At 42.0% G+C, this 21,567-nt stretch overlaps 1 protein-coding gene across 1 annotated transcript in view; it reads left to right on the forward strand.

Annotated features, from left to right (window-relative positions):
* Positions 1 to 21,567, forward strand: part of LOC141133429 (complement C3-like) — a 731,058-nt gene that overhangs the window by 585,093 nt on the left and 124,398 nt on the right. Inside the window, exons 26-28 of the mRNA XM_073622815.1 lie at positions 11,721 to 11,883; positions 16,302 to 16,400; positions 18,266 to 18,416. Coding sequence (XP_073478916.1) covers positions 11,721 to 11,883; positions 16,302 to 16,400; positions 18,266 to 18,416 — 413 coding nt within the window. The remainder of the gene's footprint in view (positions 1 to 11,720; positions 11,884 to 16,301; positions 16,401 to 18,265; positions 18,417 to 21,567) is intronic.

Consider the following 21,567-nt stretch of genomic DNA (forward strand, 5'->3'; position numbering starts at 1 on the left):
CATTAGTAGCAGCACTTCACACTGAGATATTGGGACACAGCACCGGACTAAAACCTCAAGGGATGAGGGAATTTAAACCAGGATAGTTGGCAAGTATGAGGCAGCTGCTTTGGGCCCCACAACAATGACAGGGCCCAGGGCAGCTGCCCCTTTTGCCCTGCCTTAAAAACGGCCCTGGATGTGTGCCCTGGGGGCCAAAAGCTTCGCCAATTTCAGCAGTTTCTCCAGCGTTGCCTTCCCTCTTTCTTTGGTCATGACCCCTTAATAAAGGTTTTTTTTTTTCAATTATACTTGCCTATGTGTGTTTTCCTTCAAAAAGGACAGTTTGCTTGTGAGGAGACAGGTACATTTCAAAAATACAATGTGAAATTAACAAGAGACACCAACACCAAGCAACCTCCTTGAGATTAAATAATACAAGATAATAATCGTGTTGTGGTAACTTGACACACAAAACACACCCAAAACTTAAAAAAGTTTTTAAAAAATATACAAAAAATAACAGGAGATCAGGATTTCAAAAAAATAAAAACAAAAAAAACAAAATCTAAAAACATCAAAAAATGTAATTCTTTTCGGGAGATGTGACAAATAAAAATATTATATTCATGAAATCACGATAAATAATAAAGAAAGAAGTTTGTGAGAACTCTGTGTGAATATGAGCAGCAAAACAACTTCATTTATCTAGCATTATAAAGAAGAAGAGAGTGCGCTGCATTAAACAATTTAAAACATTGCAGCGTGACGAAAGTGCTATATCCATTACGAACGCGAATTTTTCCAGACCGAGCAGTACCGTCTTGGAATTTATTCTGAGCATGTGTGGCACTTTGTGCGTCGGAATTGTCCACACACGGCCGGAATTGACGCAAACGGATTTTGTTGTCGGAAAATTTTATAGCCTGCTCTCAAACTTTGTGTGTCGGAAATTCCGATGGACCCCACACACGGTCGGAATTTCTGACAACAAGCTCCGATCGCACATTTTCCGTTGGAAAATCCGACCGTGTGTACAGGCCATTAGAAATAACAGAGATCACAGAGATCATAGTAAGTAATGGCTATGATTGACAGCCATTGTTTACAACTGACATGTAATTAACTGTGTCAGGGATGCCATATACAGGCATCCAAAATGGGTGATCAGATCGGTAGGCTGCACCATAAAGGAATCAGGAAACAGACGGATAAGTGAAATAAATTATTATTATACAGGATTTATATAGCGCCAACAGTTTGTGCAGCGCTTTACAACATGGGGGCAGACAGTACACTTACAATTCAAATCAACACAGAGGGATCAGAGGGCCCTGCTCGTTAGAGCTTACGGAAGGGAGGGTAAAGTGTAACAAAAGGTTATAACTGGGGGATGAGTTGATGGAGAAAATGAAAATACAGTTGTTAGGTGTGGGTAGGGTAGGCTTCTCTGAAGAGAAGGGTTTTCACAGAACGTCTAAAAGCGAAAATAGAGTAGGAGATAATCGGATAGATTGGGGTAAGGCATTCCATAGGATTGGAGAGGCTCTGGAAAAGTCCTGGAGGTGAGCATGGGAGGAGGTGACGAGGGAGCTAGAGAGCAGGAGGTCTTGAGTGGAACGAAGAGAACAAGTAGGTTGGCATTTAGAGACTAGGCTAGTGATGTAGCTGGGGGCTAAGTTGTGGATGGCTCTGTAGGTAGTTGTTAGTATAAATTGAGACAGCAGGCAGATAAAATCGCCTGGTTGCATCCAGGATGGCAAATATGTGTGACCCAGATTCAGGCTCTATGCCGATATGTACCACTAGGGTGAAGTGCTGAGAGTCCTACAGGGGTAGAGGTAATGAGCCCAGCTGAATTAAGTGGGCTCATTAAAGCCTCTACAAAAACTCCCAGCATGCAAAGGGAGTTGCGCCATTCTGGAACCAGTTCTTGTTTATGAATGAATAATTAACTTGTATAACGCTACATATGCAAACTAAATCGCCTCAGGGGAGTGTGAGATCTGTCTGTGCGGTGAGACAATACCTGTGTGGCAAGTCTATGTAATAGGGAGATAGGTGCTGGGGACCGCACAAGGCTGTTCCCAGCTGATAGCCAGGGAAATCTGTGTGTAGTTAGTGACCAAGTTGGCAAGGATTTATTTTCATGTTTCTTTTTGTTTTGCTGTTTTTGAACCATTGTAAATAGTGTAAACAAGCCGCACCTTTTGTTTTTTCACCTTCACTGCTGTTTGCTGTGCCTAATTTTTGTGTAGTGAACCCATCCAGGGGGTTACACACACACCCGCTGCCGATTTAACACCCTCACAAAATGTATTTTAGGATAAAGATACCACTAAACCATCAATAAGTGAAAAATCACAAGAACACGGAAACCCTTAACACACCTAACTAACTAGCTAACTAAGTATACACAAATGCAAGGAACAAACAGGGAACAGATAAAGGGGGGCTAGAAACATGTACCAGGGGACAGGTCTCAGGGTCAGGATTCGGGATACAGGGTCAAGGACAGAAGACAGGTACGGGTCAGGCTCAGGCAAGAATCAGGATTACAGGGGGAATACTGAAGCCCTGAGCCTTGGTGAAAGGCGGACTTATATAGTCCAGCAGTCCCACATCAGGTGTAGCTTGATTGTCAGTTAGTATCTTGGCTGGGAGACACCCTCTGGTGGACACCAGAATTACACCCTTTGGTGCTGAACGCAACAGTGCCACCAGCAGGTGAACCAAGTAATCACCATTCCTGACAGTTCCCTCCCCCTTAAAGAGTGGCCTCCAGATGCTCCATTCTCCCCCTGGCTTGACAGTCCTAGTGGGTGCGGAAAAGCCCTGAAAAATTTTCCCACTAAGTCTGCAGACTTCTTTGCACTTTTCAGGCAAGAGTCTTTTAATTTACTGGGAGGCGTGCCGCCCAAGTCTGAAAATAGGACATGCACTCCACAACCAAGGTCAGGAAGTTTGGATCCAGATATGGAAATTAGCAGGTCAATGGGCATGAACCCCTCGGAGGCAGACCACACAGGGGCATTACAGTCAGGCTGGGCATCAATCAGGAGAGAAACAGCGGCAAGCTGGGTATCCAGCCGGGAAGCATCAGCGGCAAGCTGGGCATCAGGCGGAGAGGCAACAGTGGCAAGCTGGGCATCAGGCAGGAAAACATCAGTGGCAAGCTGGGCATTAGGAACCGGTTTAGCAGGCACCATGTCAATAGGCTGGGTAACGGGCACTGGTTCAGCAGGCTGGGTAACGGGCACCGGCTCATCAAGCTGGGCAGCGGCACATCAAGCTGGACCACTGGGAGGAGGCACATCAAGCTGGGCAGCGGGCAGAAGCACATCAAGCTGGGCAGCGGGCAGAGGCACATCAGGCTGGGCAGCGGGAATGGAACCACCAGGCAGGGCATCAGGAACAGGACCGCCAGGAACTGGATCACCAAGCTGCCCATTGGGCATCGGACCATCAAGCTGGATATCGGGCAATGAAACAAGCTGGAAAGATGTCACCGGAACATCAGGCTGGACAGCGAGCTCCGGAACATCAGGCTGGACAGCGAGCTCCGGAACTTCAGGCTGTAAAGCGGGCACCGGGACACCAGACTGGAAAGCGGCACCAGAACACCAGAATGGAAAGCGGCACCAGAACACCAGACTGGAAAGTGGGCACCAGAACATCAGACTGGAAGGCGGGCGCTAGATCAGACTGGACAGCGGAAATGGGCATCGGAACATCACGCAGGTTAGCAGGTAGAGGCACTGGAACAGCAGGCTGAACAGCGGACACCGGGAACATTAGATTGACCAATGGGCACTGGAACATCAGACTGGACAGCGGACACCAAATCATCAGGTTGGATAGCAGGCACTGGAACAGCAGGCTGGACAGAAGGCACCGGACCATCAGACTGGGCAGAGGGCACCGGAACATCAGGGCTTATATAGTCCAGCAGTCTCACATCAGGTGTGGCTTGATTGCCAGTTAGTATCTTGGCTGGGAGACACCCATTGGTGGCCACCAGAACGACACTCTTTAGTACTGAACACAACAGTGCCACCAGCAGGTGAACAAAGTAATGACACCGTTCCTGACAAACTGACTGGTCACAGCGATCATATGGTACCAGCTGAGCACAGCGGCCCGGTACAATGATCTGTGTTCAACTGTGTCTGGTGGCAGACTGTACCACTGTGGAGGCCCCTAGGGCTGCACGAGGTGTGCCAGTGGGAGGATGGTATATGAAGCCCACCAGAATGAGAGAGCACCCGCCCGGCCATATAATTACAAAAGGCTGGATGGGAAGTGGTTAAACAAACAAGGTTTTCTTTTTGTGATATTGTCTTCCAAATGTATTTTTTATGTTTACCAGGGATAATTTATAATTGGCTCTATAGTAAAAAAAAAAAGGACTATTATAATAATTTGCAGTTGCCAGGGGATTGACTACAGTCTTCACTCCTTTGCAGATCTAGTACTGCTGTTGGCATTTCCAGCATTTGGGTGTACCTCAAAAGTGGGAGGAGCCAACATAAATTGGCACCTAAATGTTATTTTACATAAATTACATAAATCAAATGATCACAGAAATAAGGTAGTTTACAGAAATGGCACCACATATGTTGCGGGTTACACTTCTTTGAGCTGAAATGTAATGTCTGTCAACAAGGCACTTTCTCAATAGTAATATCATATGAGCTAACAGACCACAGAATGCCTAAAGAAAACTTCCCTTGAAAAAGGCATCCAGATTACTTGGTTTCCAATAAACTGGCAGAAGATATACCCTGTTTATTTATTTATTTATTTATTTAATTCCTTACTTCTTTATTATAAATATTTCAACATTACAAACCAGAATATATTATTGGATATAGTACTTATCACTTATACAGTTTGTACATAAATTCCTTATTTCGAATACCATACATATGGTCTATCCACAGCAAATTCTGAAATTTTTCTATCTTTTTCTTACATATATTCTCCAATCAACATAACAAGTATTTAACCACAAATAATAACAACATACAACAAAACATCACACACACAAAAAAAAAAAAAAAAAAAAAAAAAAAGGAAACAAAAAAAACATTTTTTCCCCAGCACAAACAACTCGGATGACTGTTCCATTTCCTGCCCACTATAGTATTCTATGCATCTGTACCTATGTGAAAAGTTACCTCTGCTGGTTGGTTAAGTCAGTAGATTCTTCTCTCCCCGCTGATTTTGCCCTCTACCTCCATTTTCTGTCTGGTACCAAATTCTCTATCCATAATTATACTTGCCCACCCTACTAAAGATCCGCAAAAACCGGTGAGGATGGGGCTAACCGTGGAACCGAGATCCATGGCTTCCACAGTTTGTACAGGTAATTGGGTATGCCTCTGTTACAATAGATCTGTTGTTCCTTCAGAATATTGTCGTTTACATGAAGGCGCCATTCCTCAAAGGAAGGGGCACTTGGATATATCCACCTTAGGGCAATTAGCTTTCGTGCCAAAAACAGTAGTCTGCTAACTGGTATCAGAATCTCATGGGGCATAAGTTCTTCATCAAGGTAGCCCAGCAGGCACGTTTTAGGGTCTTTATGGATATACGTCTTAAATGTATCATTAATTGTATTCACCACCTCTCTCCAATATTTAGCCAGTTTAGGACAATTCCACAACATATGTAGTAAATCAGCAGGTGATTTTTGGCACCGTGGACAGTACGGGGAATCACGCCTGCCCCACTTAAATAGTTTGACCGGTGTTCTATATACCCTGTAAATTATAAATAATTGGGTCAGACATTGTGCTGGTGATAATGAGGCTAGGGGTACCCTTTCTAATATTTTTTGCCAAGTTTCATCTGAAATATCCCCTATATCTAGCTCCCACCCTCTTCTGCCCGGGCTAGCACCCTCATCCCGATATGATCTTGTAAGTTGACCATATAGAGATGAGATCAAGCCTTTTTTTTCTGTCATCCGTGCTAATAAAGTTATAAGTGGCATTGGTTTTATCACTTTCTTTTCCCCTTTAAACTGAGACTGAACCACATGTCGCAGTTGTAAGTATTTAAAAAAATTATGATGAGGTAAGTGAAAAGATTCTTGCAGATCCTGAAAGGAGCGTAGAATATTGTGTGAGTACAACTGTGTTATATATTGGAGGCCCTTAAAGCACCAGCTTTCAAATCCCTTCAGTTTACCTAGTTCCTTATATTGCCTATTCCACCAGAGTGGTGAATACTCAGAAGCACCTGCATATTTCATTATGCTCCTCATTTCCTTCCAAACTCTATTCATGAGTATCATTGTTGGGCTCTTACAGGTATAAGCAAAGGCCCCAGATTCCAGCTGGGCCAAGAGGTTATAGTGAGAACTGTTACTTAGCAGTAGGGCCTGAATAGAGTCCTCCCAGTTCGCAGCTCCCCAGCCAGCAAAATGCTGAAGCTGGGCAGCTTTGAAGTAAAGTCTGGGGTGGGGTATCGCCAGTCCGCCTCCATCCCTTTCTCTCTGGAGAATTGATAACCTAATCCTGGGATTTTTTCCCTTCCATAACAACCTTCGAAACATTTATTAAATCTTTTTGAACCATTTGAGAGGTATCCATATCGGTGAGTTATGAAAAATATATAATAATTGAGGGGCCCAGATCATTTTTATAAGGTTTGCTCGACCCACCACCGATAATGGCACTTTAGTCCATGCCGTACTCTTATGCTGGAATTTAGTAAGAATAGGAGATAAATTATCTGTCAAATAATTTTCTACCTTGGAATGTATCATTATTCCCAAGTATTGGAATGAAGAAACAATTTTAACCTGAGGAGCCTCTCTTAGCATGGACAAGCTAGGGTTGTCTAAAGGGAGCAAAACAGATTTATCCCAGTTAATGATATATCCCAAAAGCATGCCAAAATTTTGTATAAGTGCCAATAAAGATCTTAAAGATTTATCCGTATCCCCAAGAAGGAGCAGAGCGTCATCTGCATATAGAGAGATTTTATATTCCTCGTTCCTCTAATAAATCTGCAGATTGATTCTGATTGTCGGATGGCTTCAGCCAGGGGTTCGATGGCCAATGCAAATAGCAGGGGAGACAGGGGACATCCCTGTCTTGTTCCTCTGTATAATGAAAAAGATTCAGATACCATACCATTTATTTCCATACAGGCCCTTGGGGTAGAATACAGCATTTTAATCCACCGTATAAATCTTTCCCCGAGGCCAAAAGCACCCATCACTTCCCACAGGTATGTCCACTCGACGCTGTCGAAAGCTTTCGCTGCGTCGAGTGACAAAATCGCTCTGCTCCCAGGATTATCAGATGGTAATTGCATGTTTAAATATAGCCTTCTCAAGTTGGTTGCTGTAGATTTTGTAGGGATAAAGCCACACTGGTTTTGGTGAATCAATCCCTGAATATGTCTATTTAGTCTTGTGGCAAGGACCCTGGCTAGAATGTTAGCGTCCGAGTTCAGCAATGATATCGGGCGGTAAGATTCCGGGGCCAAAGGGTCCTTTCCAGTTTTTGGCAGTACAATGATACAGGCGTCCTTCATAGAATCTGGAAGCTTAAATGATTCCAAGGCATGATTGAGAACCTTCAGTAGTTCCGGAAACAACACCTCTCCATAATGTTTATATACCGTATTTATCGGCGTTTAACACGGGTCAGCGTATAACACGCACCCCAAGTTTAGGAGGGAATTTTAAGGAAAAAAACTTTTAGGAGGGAAGTTTAAGGGAAAAAAACTTACATTTAAATGCCCATCAATGCAGCCTTGTCAGTGTCATTGAAGCCTTCTCAGTGCAGCCTTGTCAGTGCAGCCTTGCCTCAGTGCAGCCTTGCAGCCATGTCAGTGCAGCCTTGTTAGTGCAGCCTTCCCCAGTGTCCATTGCAGCCTTGTCCCAGTGCAGCCTTGCAGCCATGTCAGTGCAGCCTTGCAGCCATGTCAGTGCAGCCTTGTTAGTGCAGCCTTCCCCAGTGTCCATTGCAGCCTTGTCCCAGTGCAGCCTTGCAGCCATGTCAGTGCAGCCTTTCAGCCATGTCAGTGCAGCCTTGTTAGTGCAGCCTTCCCCAGTGTCCATTGCAGCCTTGCCCCAGTGCAGCCTTGCAGCCATGTCAGTGCAGCCTTGTTAGTGCAGCCTTCCCCAGTGTCCATTGCAGTCTTGCCCCAGTGCATCCTTGCAATCCCCGCCGATCTCCGCTGATTGTTTGCGATCGCGCCGACATACACATCCGAGTGTGCAGATTTAAATATGGCGCCGTGGAGGGACTCGGCGGAGCAGAGATACACATAGCCGAATGTACTCGGCTCTTTTTGGCTCCGCTCACAGTCACGCCCAGTCCCGCCCTATGATGGACATAACACAGGTCCAATGGCGGGACTGGGCGGGACTGTGAGCGGAGCCGAAAAGAGCCGAGTACACTTAGCTTTGCGTATCTCGGCTCTGCCCTTCGCCGGCGCCATATTTAAATCTGTACACTCGGATGTGTATGTCGGCGCGATCGCAAAAAATCAGCAGGGATCGGCGTATAACAAGCACCCACGATTTTCCCCTGACTTTAAGGTGAAAAAAGTGCGTGTTATACGCCGATAAATACGGTACTTCTGAAGGTAGGCCATCAAAACCCGGCGCCTTATCATTTGGGCTTTCTGATACTGCCCTGACCAGTTCCTCTAAGGTCAGGGGGGCATCAATTTCCTCTTTAGAATTTACCGATAAGGAGGGGAGTTTTAGTGGATCTAGGAATTCCTTAATTCTTATCTTGGAGTATTTAGTTTTATTTTGATATAGGTTACTATAGAAAGAGACAAAAGATCCCAGGATTACATTCTGATCTTGAGAAATATCTCCCCCTGTTGTACGAATGGCTGAAATAAATTTGGTGGTTTCCTGGGACTTCGCAATTACGGATAACATTCTGCCCATTTTTTCACCCTCCTCAAAACTACGATCTGGACAAAAAGTCAGTCCGCGCGGCCTTGTTCATAGAAACCTGTCTGTATAAAGATTGTGCATCCTTCCAAGCCCCACGGTTGGTAATAGTGGGGTCCCGAATATACTGAGCTTCTTTCTGCTTCACCTCAGCTGCTAGCAGGGATTCTTGTTCCCGGCTAGTTTTTTTTATAAACACTTATGGTTTTAAGCAGGAGTCCCCTCAAAAAGGCCTTCATGGTATCCCATACCACTTGTGGTGAAGCAGAGTTATCATTAATATGAAAAAATTCTGTTAGAGCCTGGTTCGTTGAATCTGCCTGATGTTGAATTTTAAACCAGAAAGAGGGGACCCGCCAGTTAGTCCTAGTTTTAGGCTTTATTTTGTCTAAAGTTGCTACTATAGTTGAATGGTCTGATAACCCTCTAGTTAAATATTGAATATTAGAGACCAAAGCAAGAACTGAGTCTGTACCCAGGAACATATCTAATCTTGATAAGATCTGATAGGTACTGGAGCAACAGTATTATTCCTTAGAAAACGGATTTCTTAGACGCCATATATCCTGTAGTCCCAACTCCCGGATATATCTATAAAAGGTAGTATCTACATTAGGGCCTGCTGGATATCTATCCAAACTAGAGTTACATACAATATTGAAGTCTCCATAATCAACACTGGGGTCCCTGGATTATCTGCAATTAGCGAACCTATACGTCGCATTACTTCGCTATTATATGGGGGTGGGATATATATTGACCCCAAAATACATAGCTAATGTACATACCAGCAAAATAAATCTGCCCTGTGGGTCCACCACTGCTTGCCTGCAGGAAACCTGAGCTTTTGAGGAAATTAATATACTTGTTCCTCTTGCATAAGCTGAATATACTGAGTGATATTGAATAGGATATTTTTTATTCTGTATTAAGCTAACAGTATCCTTAGTTAGATGTGTTTCCTGCAGGCAAACAATCAGAGGACCACACCTGGCCAATTCTGCAAACATAGCATTTTTCTTAATAAGATTCTTAATCCCTCTAATATTCCATGACCACATCCCAATCTCAGCAGTCATTATTAGCCATGTTTAAATGACCTACTGCGCATCTTATCCAAGTATTTGCCATAGAATGATATAAACAAAAGAATAACTCATAACCAAGATCATTATTCCACCTTAATGATCTTACAGATGACAAAATAGGGAACAAGTCCTGACCAACCCACCATGCAGGTAATAGCTTTAGTGTACCATAATGTCGTAGGCTCACATACAACAGTATCCTATCATTTATTACAAATTAAAAAAAAAAAAACACAAAACAAAACAAAACAAAAAAAAAAAACACACGCGCATTCCAGACTTCTGGATGCAAAACACATTCCCGCAGGAAGATGGGAAAAAGAAAAGAAAAAAAAAAAAAAAAGGGGGAGTAGAACAAAAAGTCCATCCAGGGTTGAGCCTGGGCATAAAACCCTACAGTGGAGGATTTCTTTATTTGTAACTGTTGTTTTTGTATCCCGCTTATACACTTAGTACCCGTGCACAACAGAGAAACCCTCCTTTAGCTACTATTGTAAAAAAAAAATAAGAAAAAGTTTGCGGAGGAGAAGAAAGAAAAAAAAAAAAGGGAAGAAATGGGGAGGGATAGGGAAGGAAAGGGGGGAGAAGGGGAAAAGAGATGAGAACTAAGAGGGTGACAAAAAAAAAAAGGGGGCTTGATATGGGACAAAAACAACACTTTTCCCATTCACATTTCCCAATCACAACCCTGTCGCATCCTAGTCGCTTCTTAAGGGAGTGTTCCCCCCTCCCCCCCCTCCAAACAATTCCATTTCCCTGCACATCACAAGAGCTAGTTGTGCTAATAATTGATGACATGTGCTGCTCATTCTTATCAAGCCAGGATGCTGCCACCCTAGAACTATCAAAAAAAAAAGTTTCTCCTCTAGCTATAATCCTTAATTTAGCAGGGTAAAGCATGGCGTATTGAATTTGAATATCTCGAAGATATACCCTGTTAGGGGAAACCTAATCTTTCCCCCCTCACCAGGTACTTCTCCCTAAGAATGCTCCTACTCTCTCCCCTAACAAGCAGGGGTTCTATCCTTGACCTACACCTGCACTGCGCACACGCTAAATGATGCAGAAACTACTATTTATGCACTTCTGTGGCCACCCAAATTTTGCAGGATTTGGGCATCCAATAGGAGATACTGTCTTCCCCAAGATGGCTGCCTGGAGCCCATAATAGGAGACAAATTAGTTCCTAGTGATTTCCTGCCAACCTAAAAAAGTGGCACAGTGCCACCTTCAGGTCAGTGGACAAACATCACTCCCAACAGCTGCCTAAAAGCTTTTAACACTTCTTGAAGTGTTCATGAAAACTGCATAAAAATGTTTAAAATAATAATAATAAATTATTTTCCTGCACTTTGTACTATAGACATAATGTTATTGTCAAAATAAAATTGAAAAATATCACACAATAAACTTAGCCATTAATAGCAACACACATTGTTTTAAAATGATTACTGGTTACACTATGAACGACTTTTCACCTGGAAAATATAAAGGAATAAAATCTCTCACTTTTTTTCCACCAAATTACCTGACCTTTAGCTTAAAAAAATTAAATTGGCTCTAGAGCATTACTGGATAAATTGCTTATTGTAGATCTGCTCAGTGTTGCTGGAACTGCAAAATAAGAAGTAGATCTGTGTTGGCTGGCTTTAGATACACTTTGACCAAGCACTAAACATTATTTATAAGTCTTATTTTATTTATGTATTTTTTTTCCTCAGGCTAACAGCCTATGTTGTAAAGGTGTTTGCAATGGCATCCCAATTACAAAATATTGACATTGTTGACCTGTGCAAGTCAGTGGAGTGGCTGGCTAATAAAGAAGATTCGAAAATGCCTGGAAAATTCTATGAGACCTTTCGGGTCTATCACCAGGAAATGATAGTATGTATAAAAACCAAACAGGTTACCATGCTAAAAAGTGGATGATTCATGCTGACACACTGATTTATTGTGAAACTACATGGCAAATGTGTTTTAAAGTTAACCAAGTCCATGCAGGAAAAAGGTAACAAGTTCACCTAAAGCATTTGGAGAGGAATGACAAAGAGACGTTACAATAGTTACATTGTGGTAAGGCTGAATGAGGACACCAGTCCATTCAGGTCATCCAGTGTGGGTATGGATTGTGTGTATGTGTTTATGTCAATACCATTTTCCATATCCCTGTATATTGCATTTGCTAAGATGCCCATTTAAAAGTTTTTTTTTAAACTATCAGCACTTCCCGATGACACCACCAATTGTGTAAGGGAGTTCCACGTCCTCTGACAGTAAAGAACCCTTTACGAGGTTTGGGGCCGGGTTCACACTGGTACGACAAGACAGTCGTACCACTTTGGATCCGACTTTGCCCTGCGACTTGAAGTCCGACATCCGTCCGACTTCAATGAACCGGGATCCGACTTTGATCCCGACAATACCAGGCACTGTGTCTGGTATGAATCTTTAGGGGGAATTCCATGACAAATGTTAAAATAAAAATGGCATGGGTCCCCCCTCCAAGAGCATACCAGGCCCTTAGGTATTGGGTGTTTTGGGACAGAGGGCCCTATGCCCCCCACCCCAAAGTATCTTGTCCCCATGTTGATGAGGTCAAGTGCCCCTTCCTGACAACCATGGCCGTTGGTTGTTGGGGTCTGCGGGCGGGGGGGCTTATCGGAATCTGGAAGCTCCCTTTAACAAGGGGGCCCCCAGATCCCGACCCCCCCACCCTATGTGAATGAGTATGGGGTACATTGTACCCCTACCCATTCACCTAAAAAAAAAAGGGTCAAAAATAAAACACACGTTTTTAAGACAGTTTAGCTTGGGAAAACTCGTATTTATTGGAATACGTGCATATGTTCCGGGTAATAAGGAGACCTGTTTAATAACTGGAACTACTGGAATTCCAATTATGTAGCAGGTCCATATGAAATATAAGGGTTCTCAAATGAAATTAGCTGACTTAATGGTGGCAAGATTGAATGCTGTAACTTTCTAAACAAAGGGCCAATTTATATTGGCCAGACTGTGGCTGGCGGGAATGGAAATTTTCCTAGCATCAATTGGTATAAAAATTTGGTATTAAGGGGAGAAATAGTGTCCCACTGTTGGTATCATTGGTAGGAATAGTGCCCCATTGTTGGTGTCAGTGGGAGAAATGGAACCCCATTGTTGGTGTCAGTAGGCAGAATAGTGTCTCATATCAGTGGGAGGAATAGTGCCCCAAGGGCCAGATAAAGGCAAGGAAAGGGCCCCTGGGCTGCAGTTTGGAGACCACTGCTCTAATAAATGCGGGTAACATCACTTTTGGCTTCCTGATATGTAAGCATCACAGTAAAAATTTTACTAAACAATCCATAATTAAGAGATGAAAAACATTATAAAAATAAGTATTTAAAGAGAAATTCAAAGCAAATCTAACTAATCTGACTAGCCTGTGTATGAAAGATATATATATACGTGCCTATTTCCAGGTCACTCAAGTCCAGTCATGTGATCCGGCTACCCTGTGTCGGCCAGCAGCAACTGCATAAGAAACGAGGGAGCACCGGCAACTGATGGGTCATAGGAGCCTTTGAGTGATGTCACCACTCCCGGGAGTTCCAGTCATTATTGAATGCTCTCTCCTCTCCCCTGCAGCTTCTGCTAGTTGACACAGGGGAGCTCATATGACCAGACCAGAACGAGCTAAAAATAGGTAAGTATATAGATTTTTCTTGCATAGGTGTTTGGATAGGAAGAGGGAATATTTTTAAGTCTAGTTAGGGTTTGCCTGGAATTCTGATTTAAGTTTTTTTTTTTTTCATTTGCGAATTGGTGCTGCACTTATCATCCACACAGACAGCAGACCACCATGGTACTCAGCAATTGTTGACAAGAAGCCTCTCTACATGAGCCCCTTTGTCCGGTTTTACAATTGCAGCTGCCTGTAGTGTAGAGCAGTGACTATAGGACCTTGACAGCATTCCATGCATAGACTCAGTGAGCTGTAGTCATAATAAGGGAGGATGCACACAACAATACACAGTATTAGGATAGCACTGTCACCATCATGTTACACATTCTGTAGCTTTTGAATTAAAGCTTCCTATGATCTGCAAGTTGTCATTTGGTTCAAGTCCATGTCTGCTAATTCTACTGAGATAATAAGTTACAGCTATCTTGCCAGTTGCCATAAATGGATCAGTTATAAAGATCACACTTGCAGTGCTTAGTTTGAAGAGGAACAACAGTCACCTTGTCATGACAGTTTTTTTAAAAATATTTAATGGATACAAATGAAAATAGACAAGAGAACAACATTGAACTTGTAAAGAGTAAGACCATGGAATATTTTATTTTCTGGGTTTACCAACACTATGAAGCTGGAATCAAAGTAGCCAATATCTCAGATGAAATACATACAATGCTGTGAAAAAGTATTTGCCCTCTTTCTGATTTTTTTTTTTTTTTGCATATCTTTGTCACACTTAAACAAATTTTATTATTAAACAAAGATAACCTGCGTAAATACAAAATGCAGTTTTTAAATGATGGTTTAATTTATTAGGGCAAAAAAGCTGTCCAAACCTGCCTGGCTTTATGTGAAAAGGTAATTGCCCAATAAACCTAATAACTGGCAGCAACAACTGCAATCAAGCGTTTGCGATAACTGGCAATGAGTCTTTCACATTGCTGTGGAGCAATTTTGGCCCACTCTTCTTTGCAGAATTGTTTTAATTCAGCCACATTGGAAGAGTTTCCAGCATGAACCACCTGTGTAAGGTCATGATAGAGCATCCTAATTGTATTTAAGTCAAGGCTTTGATTAGGCCACTCCAAAACCTAAATTTTGCTTTGTTTGAACCACTTGGAGATGGACTTGCTGTTGTGTTTCAGGTCATTCTCCTGCTGCATAACCCAAGTGCGCTTGAGCTTGAGGTCACAAACTGATGGCCAGAGGTTCTCCTTTAGGATTTTCTGGTAGAGCTTAGAATTCATGGTGCCATCAATTATGGTAAGTCGTCCAGGTCCTGAAGCTGCAAAGCAGCCCCACACCATCACGCTACCACCACCATGTCTGACTGATGGTATGATGTTCTTGTTATGAAATGCTGTATTAGTTTTATACCAAATGTAACGGAACGCACACTTTCCAAAAAGTAAAATTATTGTCTCATCAGTCCACAGATTATTTGCCTAAAAGTCTTGGGGATAATCAAAATGTTTTTTGGTAAATGTGAGATGAGTCTTTGTGTTCTTTTTGGTCAGCAGTGTCTTTGGCCTTGGAACTCTCCCATGGATGCCATTTTTGCCCAGTCTCTTTCTTATTGTTAAATCATGAACATTGATCTTACCTGAGGCAAGTGAGGCCTGCAGTTCTTTAGAGTTTGTTCTGGGTTCTTTTATGACTTCCTGGATGAGTCGTCGTCATGCTCTTGGAGTAATTTTTGTAGGCCGGCCACTCCTGGAAAAGTTCACTACTGTTCCAAGTTTTTTCCGTTTGTGGATAATGGTTCTCCCTGTGGTTCACTGGAGTTCCAAAGCCTTTAGAAATGGCTTTGAAACCCTTCCTATACTGATGCATGTCCATTACTTTGTTTCTAATCTGTTCTTGATTTTTTTTAGATTGTGGCATGATGTGTGGCTTTTTGTGATCTGTTAGCAGGCTTCACTTTGTCAGACAGCTTCTAATTATGTGATTTCTTGATTCCAGAGGTCTGGCAGTAATCAAGCCTGGGTGTGGCAAGTGAAATTTAACTCAGCGTTCCAAAAAATTGTGGTTAATCACAGTTCATTCATGATTCAGCATGGGAGGGGGCAATTTCTTTTTCACATAGGGCCAGGCAGGTTTGAACAGCCTTTTTCCCTTAATAAATAAAATAATAATTTAAAAACTGCATCTTGGATTTACTTGGGTTATCTTTGTGTAATATTAACATTTATTTGATGATATGAATCATTTAAGTGTGAGAAATATGCAAAAAAATTAAAAATCAGGAGGGGGAAAATACTTTTTCACAGCATTGTATATGAAAGCTGTTTTACTCGCCAAAGGAGCAAATCAGTGGGACTCGATAGGGTTTTGCACTATATATGTAATAAAAATACATTTAATGATTTTTTAGTTATTAATGAATACAGAGCTGCATTAGTTTGTGTATTTTATATCTGGCTGGATTTTAGCTTTAATTAAGTGAATTTGTTGTTTTGTCCTACGCAAATAAAGCAGAGATTTCAAAAACGTATAATACCATTTAACATACTTATACTATAGGATTCAAGCAATAGTAAGCAAAGGGCTACCACTAATCTCCTTTTTTTGTGGCACACAGGGTGGTCTTAGTGGCTCATCTGAGCCAGATGCTGTACTCACAGCCTTTGTCCTCATTGCTATGTTGGAGAGTCATAGCATATGCCAACAGAGATTTGAGGTAAGTGGAAAAGGGGACATTTGCACTGGACCTGCCAAATCAGGGGGCCTTAGTTCTGGTCTGCTAAAACAGAAAGAGATCAGCTTAATGTAATTGATCCTATAGATTTGCATTTATATGTTAAAAACCTTGTCTTATTTGTCAAAGTCATAATCTGTATAGGCACTGCAGATAAGGTTGCTTTAGAAAAAGAATACCCCATTCACAATAAATTATTCTCTAACAGATGGATCAGGAGATAATAATAAACCCCTTACCTTTATGTACCCTAGGCAGATCAATTTCAGTTGCAGGGAGGAATCTTTTTTCACATTGTAAACAAAGAAAGGCTATGGTCATGGGACTTTATATGAGGAAAGTCACTGGAAAAGCAATCATATAAAAATATGTAAAAATGTTATTGACATATATCACATAGTAAATAAATGAATTCATGGTATACAGTTACATATTAAAATTTGTACATAGAGAAAAACATGATAAATATTAGTATATAAGTCAGACTGTGTAGACTTGTTTCAAATTGAACACGATTGGTAAAAAGCATAAATAATATACAAGTACATGATATGGCATGAGCAACTTCATGAAAATAGGATTAGTAAAGGTCAGATGGTCTTCATATAATGCAACTCTATGCGTTTCGTGGAATATATATTCACTCATCAGTAGTAAGATATAAATTGTCTGAAAAATGTCAAAGATCAGAAAAATATATAATAAAATAATAAGACAAATTCCCTAATTAGGATACGATGCATAGTATAGTACTTGCATATCAGCTCAGGCAGAGCCCAGCTTGTGTGTGGGGAAAAGGGGAAACATCAGGTGCAATGTCTCACCCGGGGGTCAGGATTTCCAAAAGTTAATGCATATGAGGTGAATGATAATTCATCATTCACCTCGTATGCATTACCTTTTGGAAATCCTGACCCCTCTCTTGGCTGTTCCCGTGGTCTACAAGGGCAGTTCCTGCCTCAGCCCCGGGTGAGACATTGAACCTGATGTTTCCCCTTTTCCCCACACACAAGCTGGGCTCTGCCTGAGCTGATATGTAAGTCCTATGCTATGCATCTTATCCTAATTTAGGGAATTTGTCTTACTATTAGGGATGGAGGCTTGTCACTGTGGTTTGTGCCAGATCATTTTCTGTTTTTCTCCATGATTATTTTTTGACCACTGTTGATAGAACATAGATATGCATGTTGTCAAAGGGTTCTCGACAGTGTATAAAAATACACTCCTTCTAACCTAGTATAAATATAATTGTCTACATAGGAGAGGAGAACTTCAGAGGCCAGCAGTACCTGCTTAAATGACACATCTGAATCTGTGCATGAGAAATTCAGCAACTTCCTCTCTTTGCCTAACTTTTTAAAGTGGACCTAAATCCAAAAAATCTTCTTTAAAAAAAAAATAAGATTTTTTATCTTTTAGGGAACATCTAGAATTGTAAATTGTGCCTTTGCACTTTTTGTACCTTGTGCTTCATAGCTTTATAACTGCAGTGTGATATCATCTATTGAATAACTGCTTCTTACTGCTAGTCTCACCAGATTTGGGGTGAGATTTGGTGATGTGACTGCTGGGCTATGCACTGTTCTTCTTGCTGGAGAGGAAGCTGTATCTGTGGACCAGCAGTGCAAAAATCATCTTGCTTCTGCTTTAGTCATTCTTTGGTTTTGGTTTTCTCCTACCTCTCCTGTTGATTCTTTTTGAATATGACCCCACTAGTTATCAAATCACCAGTCATCAGGAGTGTCAGTTCAGTAGTGTCATTTATGTAATAGCAATGACAAAGCAACTTCATATTTTGTGCTGGACTATAACTCAGGACTGTGTCATGAATGTTCCTTCTGTATTAGAAATTAAACACCACCATCAGCAATGCCACCGAATTCCTGTTGAAGCAATATCCGACTCTGCAGAAACCTTATTCCATTGCTGTGACCTCCTATGCACTTGCTTTAGCTGGCAAACTGAATCACACCAAGATACTGATGAATGCTTCTACAGGTATTAATACTCTCAATATCCTAACAACTGCTATTACAAAATAAGTGTCAAACTGCTAATTGTCAGTTATATTTTGTATCATTGGTGCATACACCTATTCTAGGAAAGAAACTGATTCTTATAGCACCCAGAGACTATGGTGGTGAGATTTATAGGTGTATGAGCTGATTCTAGCATTTTGGCACAAACTGTCAGAAAAAGTATGAAGAATTGTTGTAGCTGCTCCTGGGGAAGAATATGGTGAATATACAGTAAGAGCAATGTCTTGGTTTAAGGTTATATTCACTTTCTTATTTAAAAAAAAAAAAGTTATGTACAGTATCTCACAAAAGTGAGTACACCCCTCACATTTTTGTAAATATTTTATTATATCTTTTCATGTGACAACACTGAAGAAATTACACTTTGCTACAATGTAAAGTAGTGAGTGTACAGCTTGTATAACAGTGTAAATTTTCTGTCCCCTCAAAATAACTCAACACACAGCCATTAATGTCTAAACTGCTGGCAAAAAAAGTGAAAATGCCCAAATTAGGCCCAATTAGCCATTTTCCCTCGCTGGTGTCATGTGACTCGTTAGTGTTACAAGGTCTCAGGTGTGAATGGGGAGCAGGTGTGTTCAATTTGGTGTTATCGCTCTCACTCTCTCATACTGGTCACTGGAAGTTCAACATGGCACCTCATAGCAAAGAACTCTCTGAGGATCTGAAAAAAAGAATTGTTGCTCTACATAAAGATGGCCTAGGCTATAAGAAGATTGCCAAGACCCTGAAACTGAGCTGCAGCACGTTGACCAAGACCATACAGCGGTTTATGTATTTTTCTTTCTTTCTTTTCTCTTTCTATGTATTTTTTTGGGGTCTTAGAGGGAAACAACACACCACTGGTCACTGCGAACAATTTCTTTAAACTTTAGGCCTCAAGTCGCCACCCCCTGACTCAGAGACAGTACCCAACCTTTGCAGTGACCTACCTTTTACCCCTTCCTGGTTAACCCCTCGTTAACCTGAAGGTACCAGAGAACCCCATACCATAGGTGGGTACCAACCATGTTATATACATATAAAATACATCTTCTCCTCCTCCAAAGACCCAACACTGCCGGGCTGTCCTGACAGTCCCCCCAAATACCCAAACTCGGGAGGGTGGGTGGGAATCTTCTCCTCCGCCGCTCACGAATGATGTCCCTCCCCTCTTCCTTTCCTTACTGAGCTCCGAGCGCCTCCCTGCTCCCGACCCCTCCCCTTTTCTTTTAGGGGACAAATTTTTCTTTTTTCAACCTGACTGAGCTGTCCTGATTTGTCATGCCGTCCCTGCGCCTATCTTCTCCCTTTCTCTGCTCCAGGACTCTCTGTATGAGTGCTGCCAGCATTGCCGCAGAGGTTGAAGGGATAGGGGGTCAGCCTGTCAGTGCTCAGACCATACGCCGCACACTGCATCAAATTGCCGCAGGTTTTGGCAGCTCTCTGCTTCACTTAGTCTCACAGCAGGATTTGTAAAGAGTTTAGGATCTCACAATGTCCACTCTAGCACTGTGCAGGAGTGAATTCTTGCTGGATGTGGAAGCCTTAGCTTTCCTTGGAACCCACAAGAAGGTTCAATGATGTCACTCTCACCTAGGTGAGTTCTCCAAAAGCCAGAGAGTAAGGTAAGTATGTTTTTATTGTTTTTATGAAAGCAAGATTATACATGAGAGTGAACTCTTCCATATTTCCCAAAATCAAGTACAAGGGCAGATACTCTATGTTTTCAAATTCAAAATTAACACAAACATCTTGAAAGGTAAAAACTCAACCATATGTCTTCCAACACTATTAAATCTCTCCAACCAAACCACCACCATCTTGTACAGGTCTTTTTTAAGCCCCACGATAGGTGGATAGGTGATGTCAAAGACATACAGTATTGTCTAGGTGATGTCTATACATATTTTCAGCTCATAATTCATCATTTGAACAATCACACTGAAAAATTCACAAGGCTAAACAGGGTAAACATGGAAAAGAATGAGGCATTATAAAGAAGAGGGATAAGAAAGAGAGAAGAGATGGATGAGGGTTCACAATATTGCATTTTGTGTGTGCTGTACCTGCAGAAAACACAGGGAAAAGGTCCCTGCGCCCTTTCTACAATGCAGACACATGGAAACTGCATGGTGTTTTGCATTATGCAGTTTCATGCACCCAAATACATGCTGTGTTTTCATATGCATAGTGGGGCCATTAAGAGCAGTACATTTTGGCTGCAGGTACTTGTGAGGTGCGGAAATGTGTGCAATACATACTTTCCTGTGCTAATAGCAGTGTGAACCTAGCCTGCATCAAGTCTTGCGTGAGAAGAAGAAAAATATCAGCGGTCTTCAAACTTTCTAAAAAGGCCAGTTTACAGAACTTCAAATTTTAGGGGGGGGGGGGGGGGGGCAGACTGTGCCCAGTGGGAGTAAGCAATGCCTGACCTTTGGTATTAGGGACAGGAATAGTTGGTGTCAGTAGCAGGAGTTATGCCCCATTGTTGGTGTCAGTAGCAGAAGTTATGCCCCATTGTTGGGAGGAGATTACATGCAGGTTACATTCGTGGAGTGTTTAGCTCCCATGCTCCAAGTACTGCTAAGGCTCCACCCAACATGGCTTATAACTGAACATTGACTCACCAATGACATCACTTCAGGAGGGCTCTACCCAAACTGGACCTAGCACCTGATGACACCATTTGCTGTAACCAGACACTGTTCTGGCACAGAGCCACCTAGTGGCAAAGCAGATAACTGCACCTGCTTACAATCAGATACACCTGCACCTGTTTACAAGGTATACACCTGTCGCCATTAGCAGACGACAGATGTATACCTGCTGATCAACTGTAGCCAATCACAGCACAGATCTGTGTGTTTGTAAACACAGGATCTGGCTGAATTTCTCCCTGGTGTTCAGAAATGAAAGCAAGAAAAGAAACTCAGCCAGATTAGTTAGTAAAAGCAGCACACATACACTTGCATGTCCTTAGGCACACAGTTAACCCATACCTCCCAAATTTTTAAGAAGGGAATGAGGGACACCTATTAGCAAAGGTATGTGGGCAAAGGACACACCCTCTGCCACGCCCCCTTAAAGGAGAATTACATATATTAAAAAAAATTCATTAGTTAAACCCA

The sequence above is a fragment of the Aquarana catesbeiana genome, linkage group LG03, assembly GCF_042186555.1.
Source record: "Aquarana catesbeiana isolate 2022-GZ linkage group LG03, ASM4218655v1, whole genome shotgun sequence".
NCBI classification, from domain to species: domain Eukaryota; kingdom Metazoa; phylum Chordata; class Amphibia; order Anura; family Ranidae; genus Aquarana; species Aquarana catesbeiana.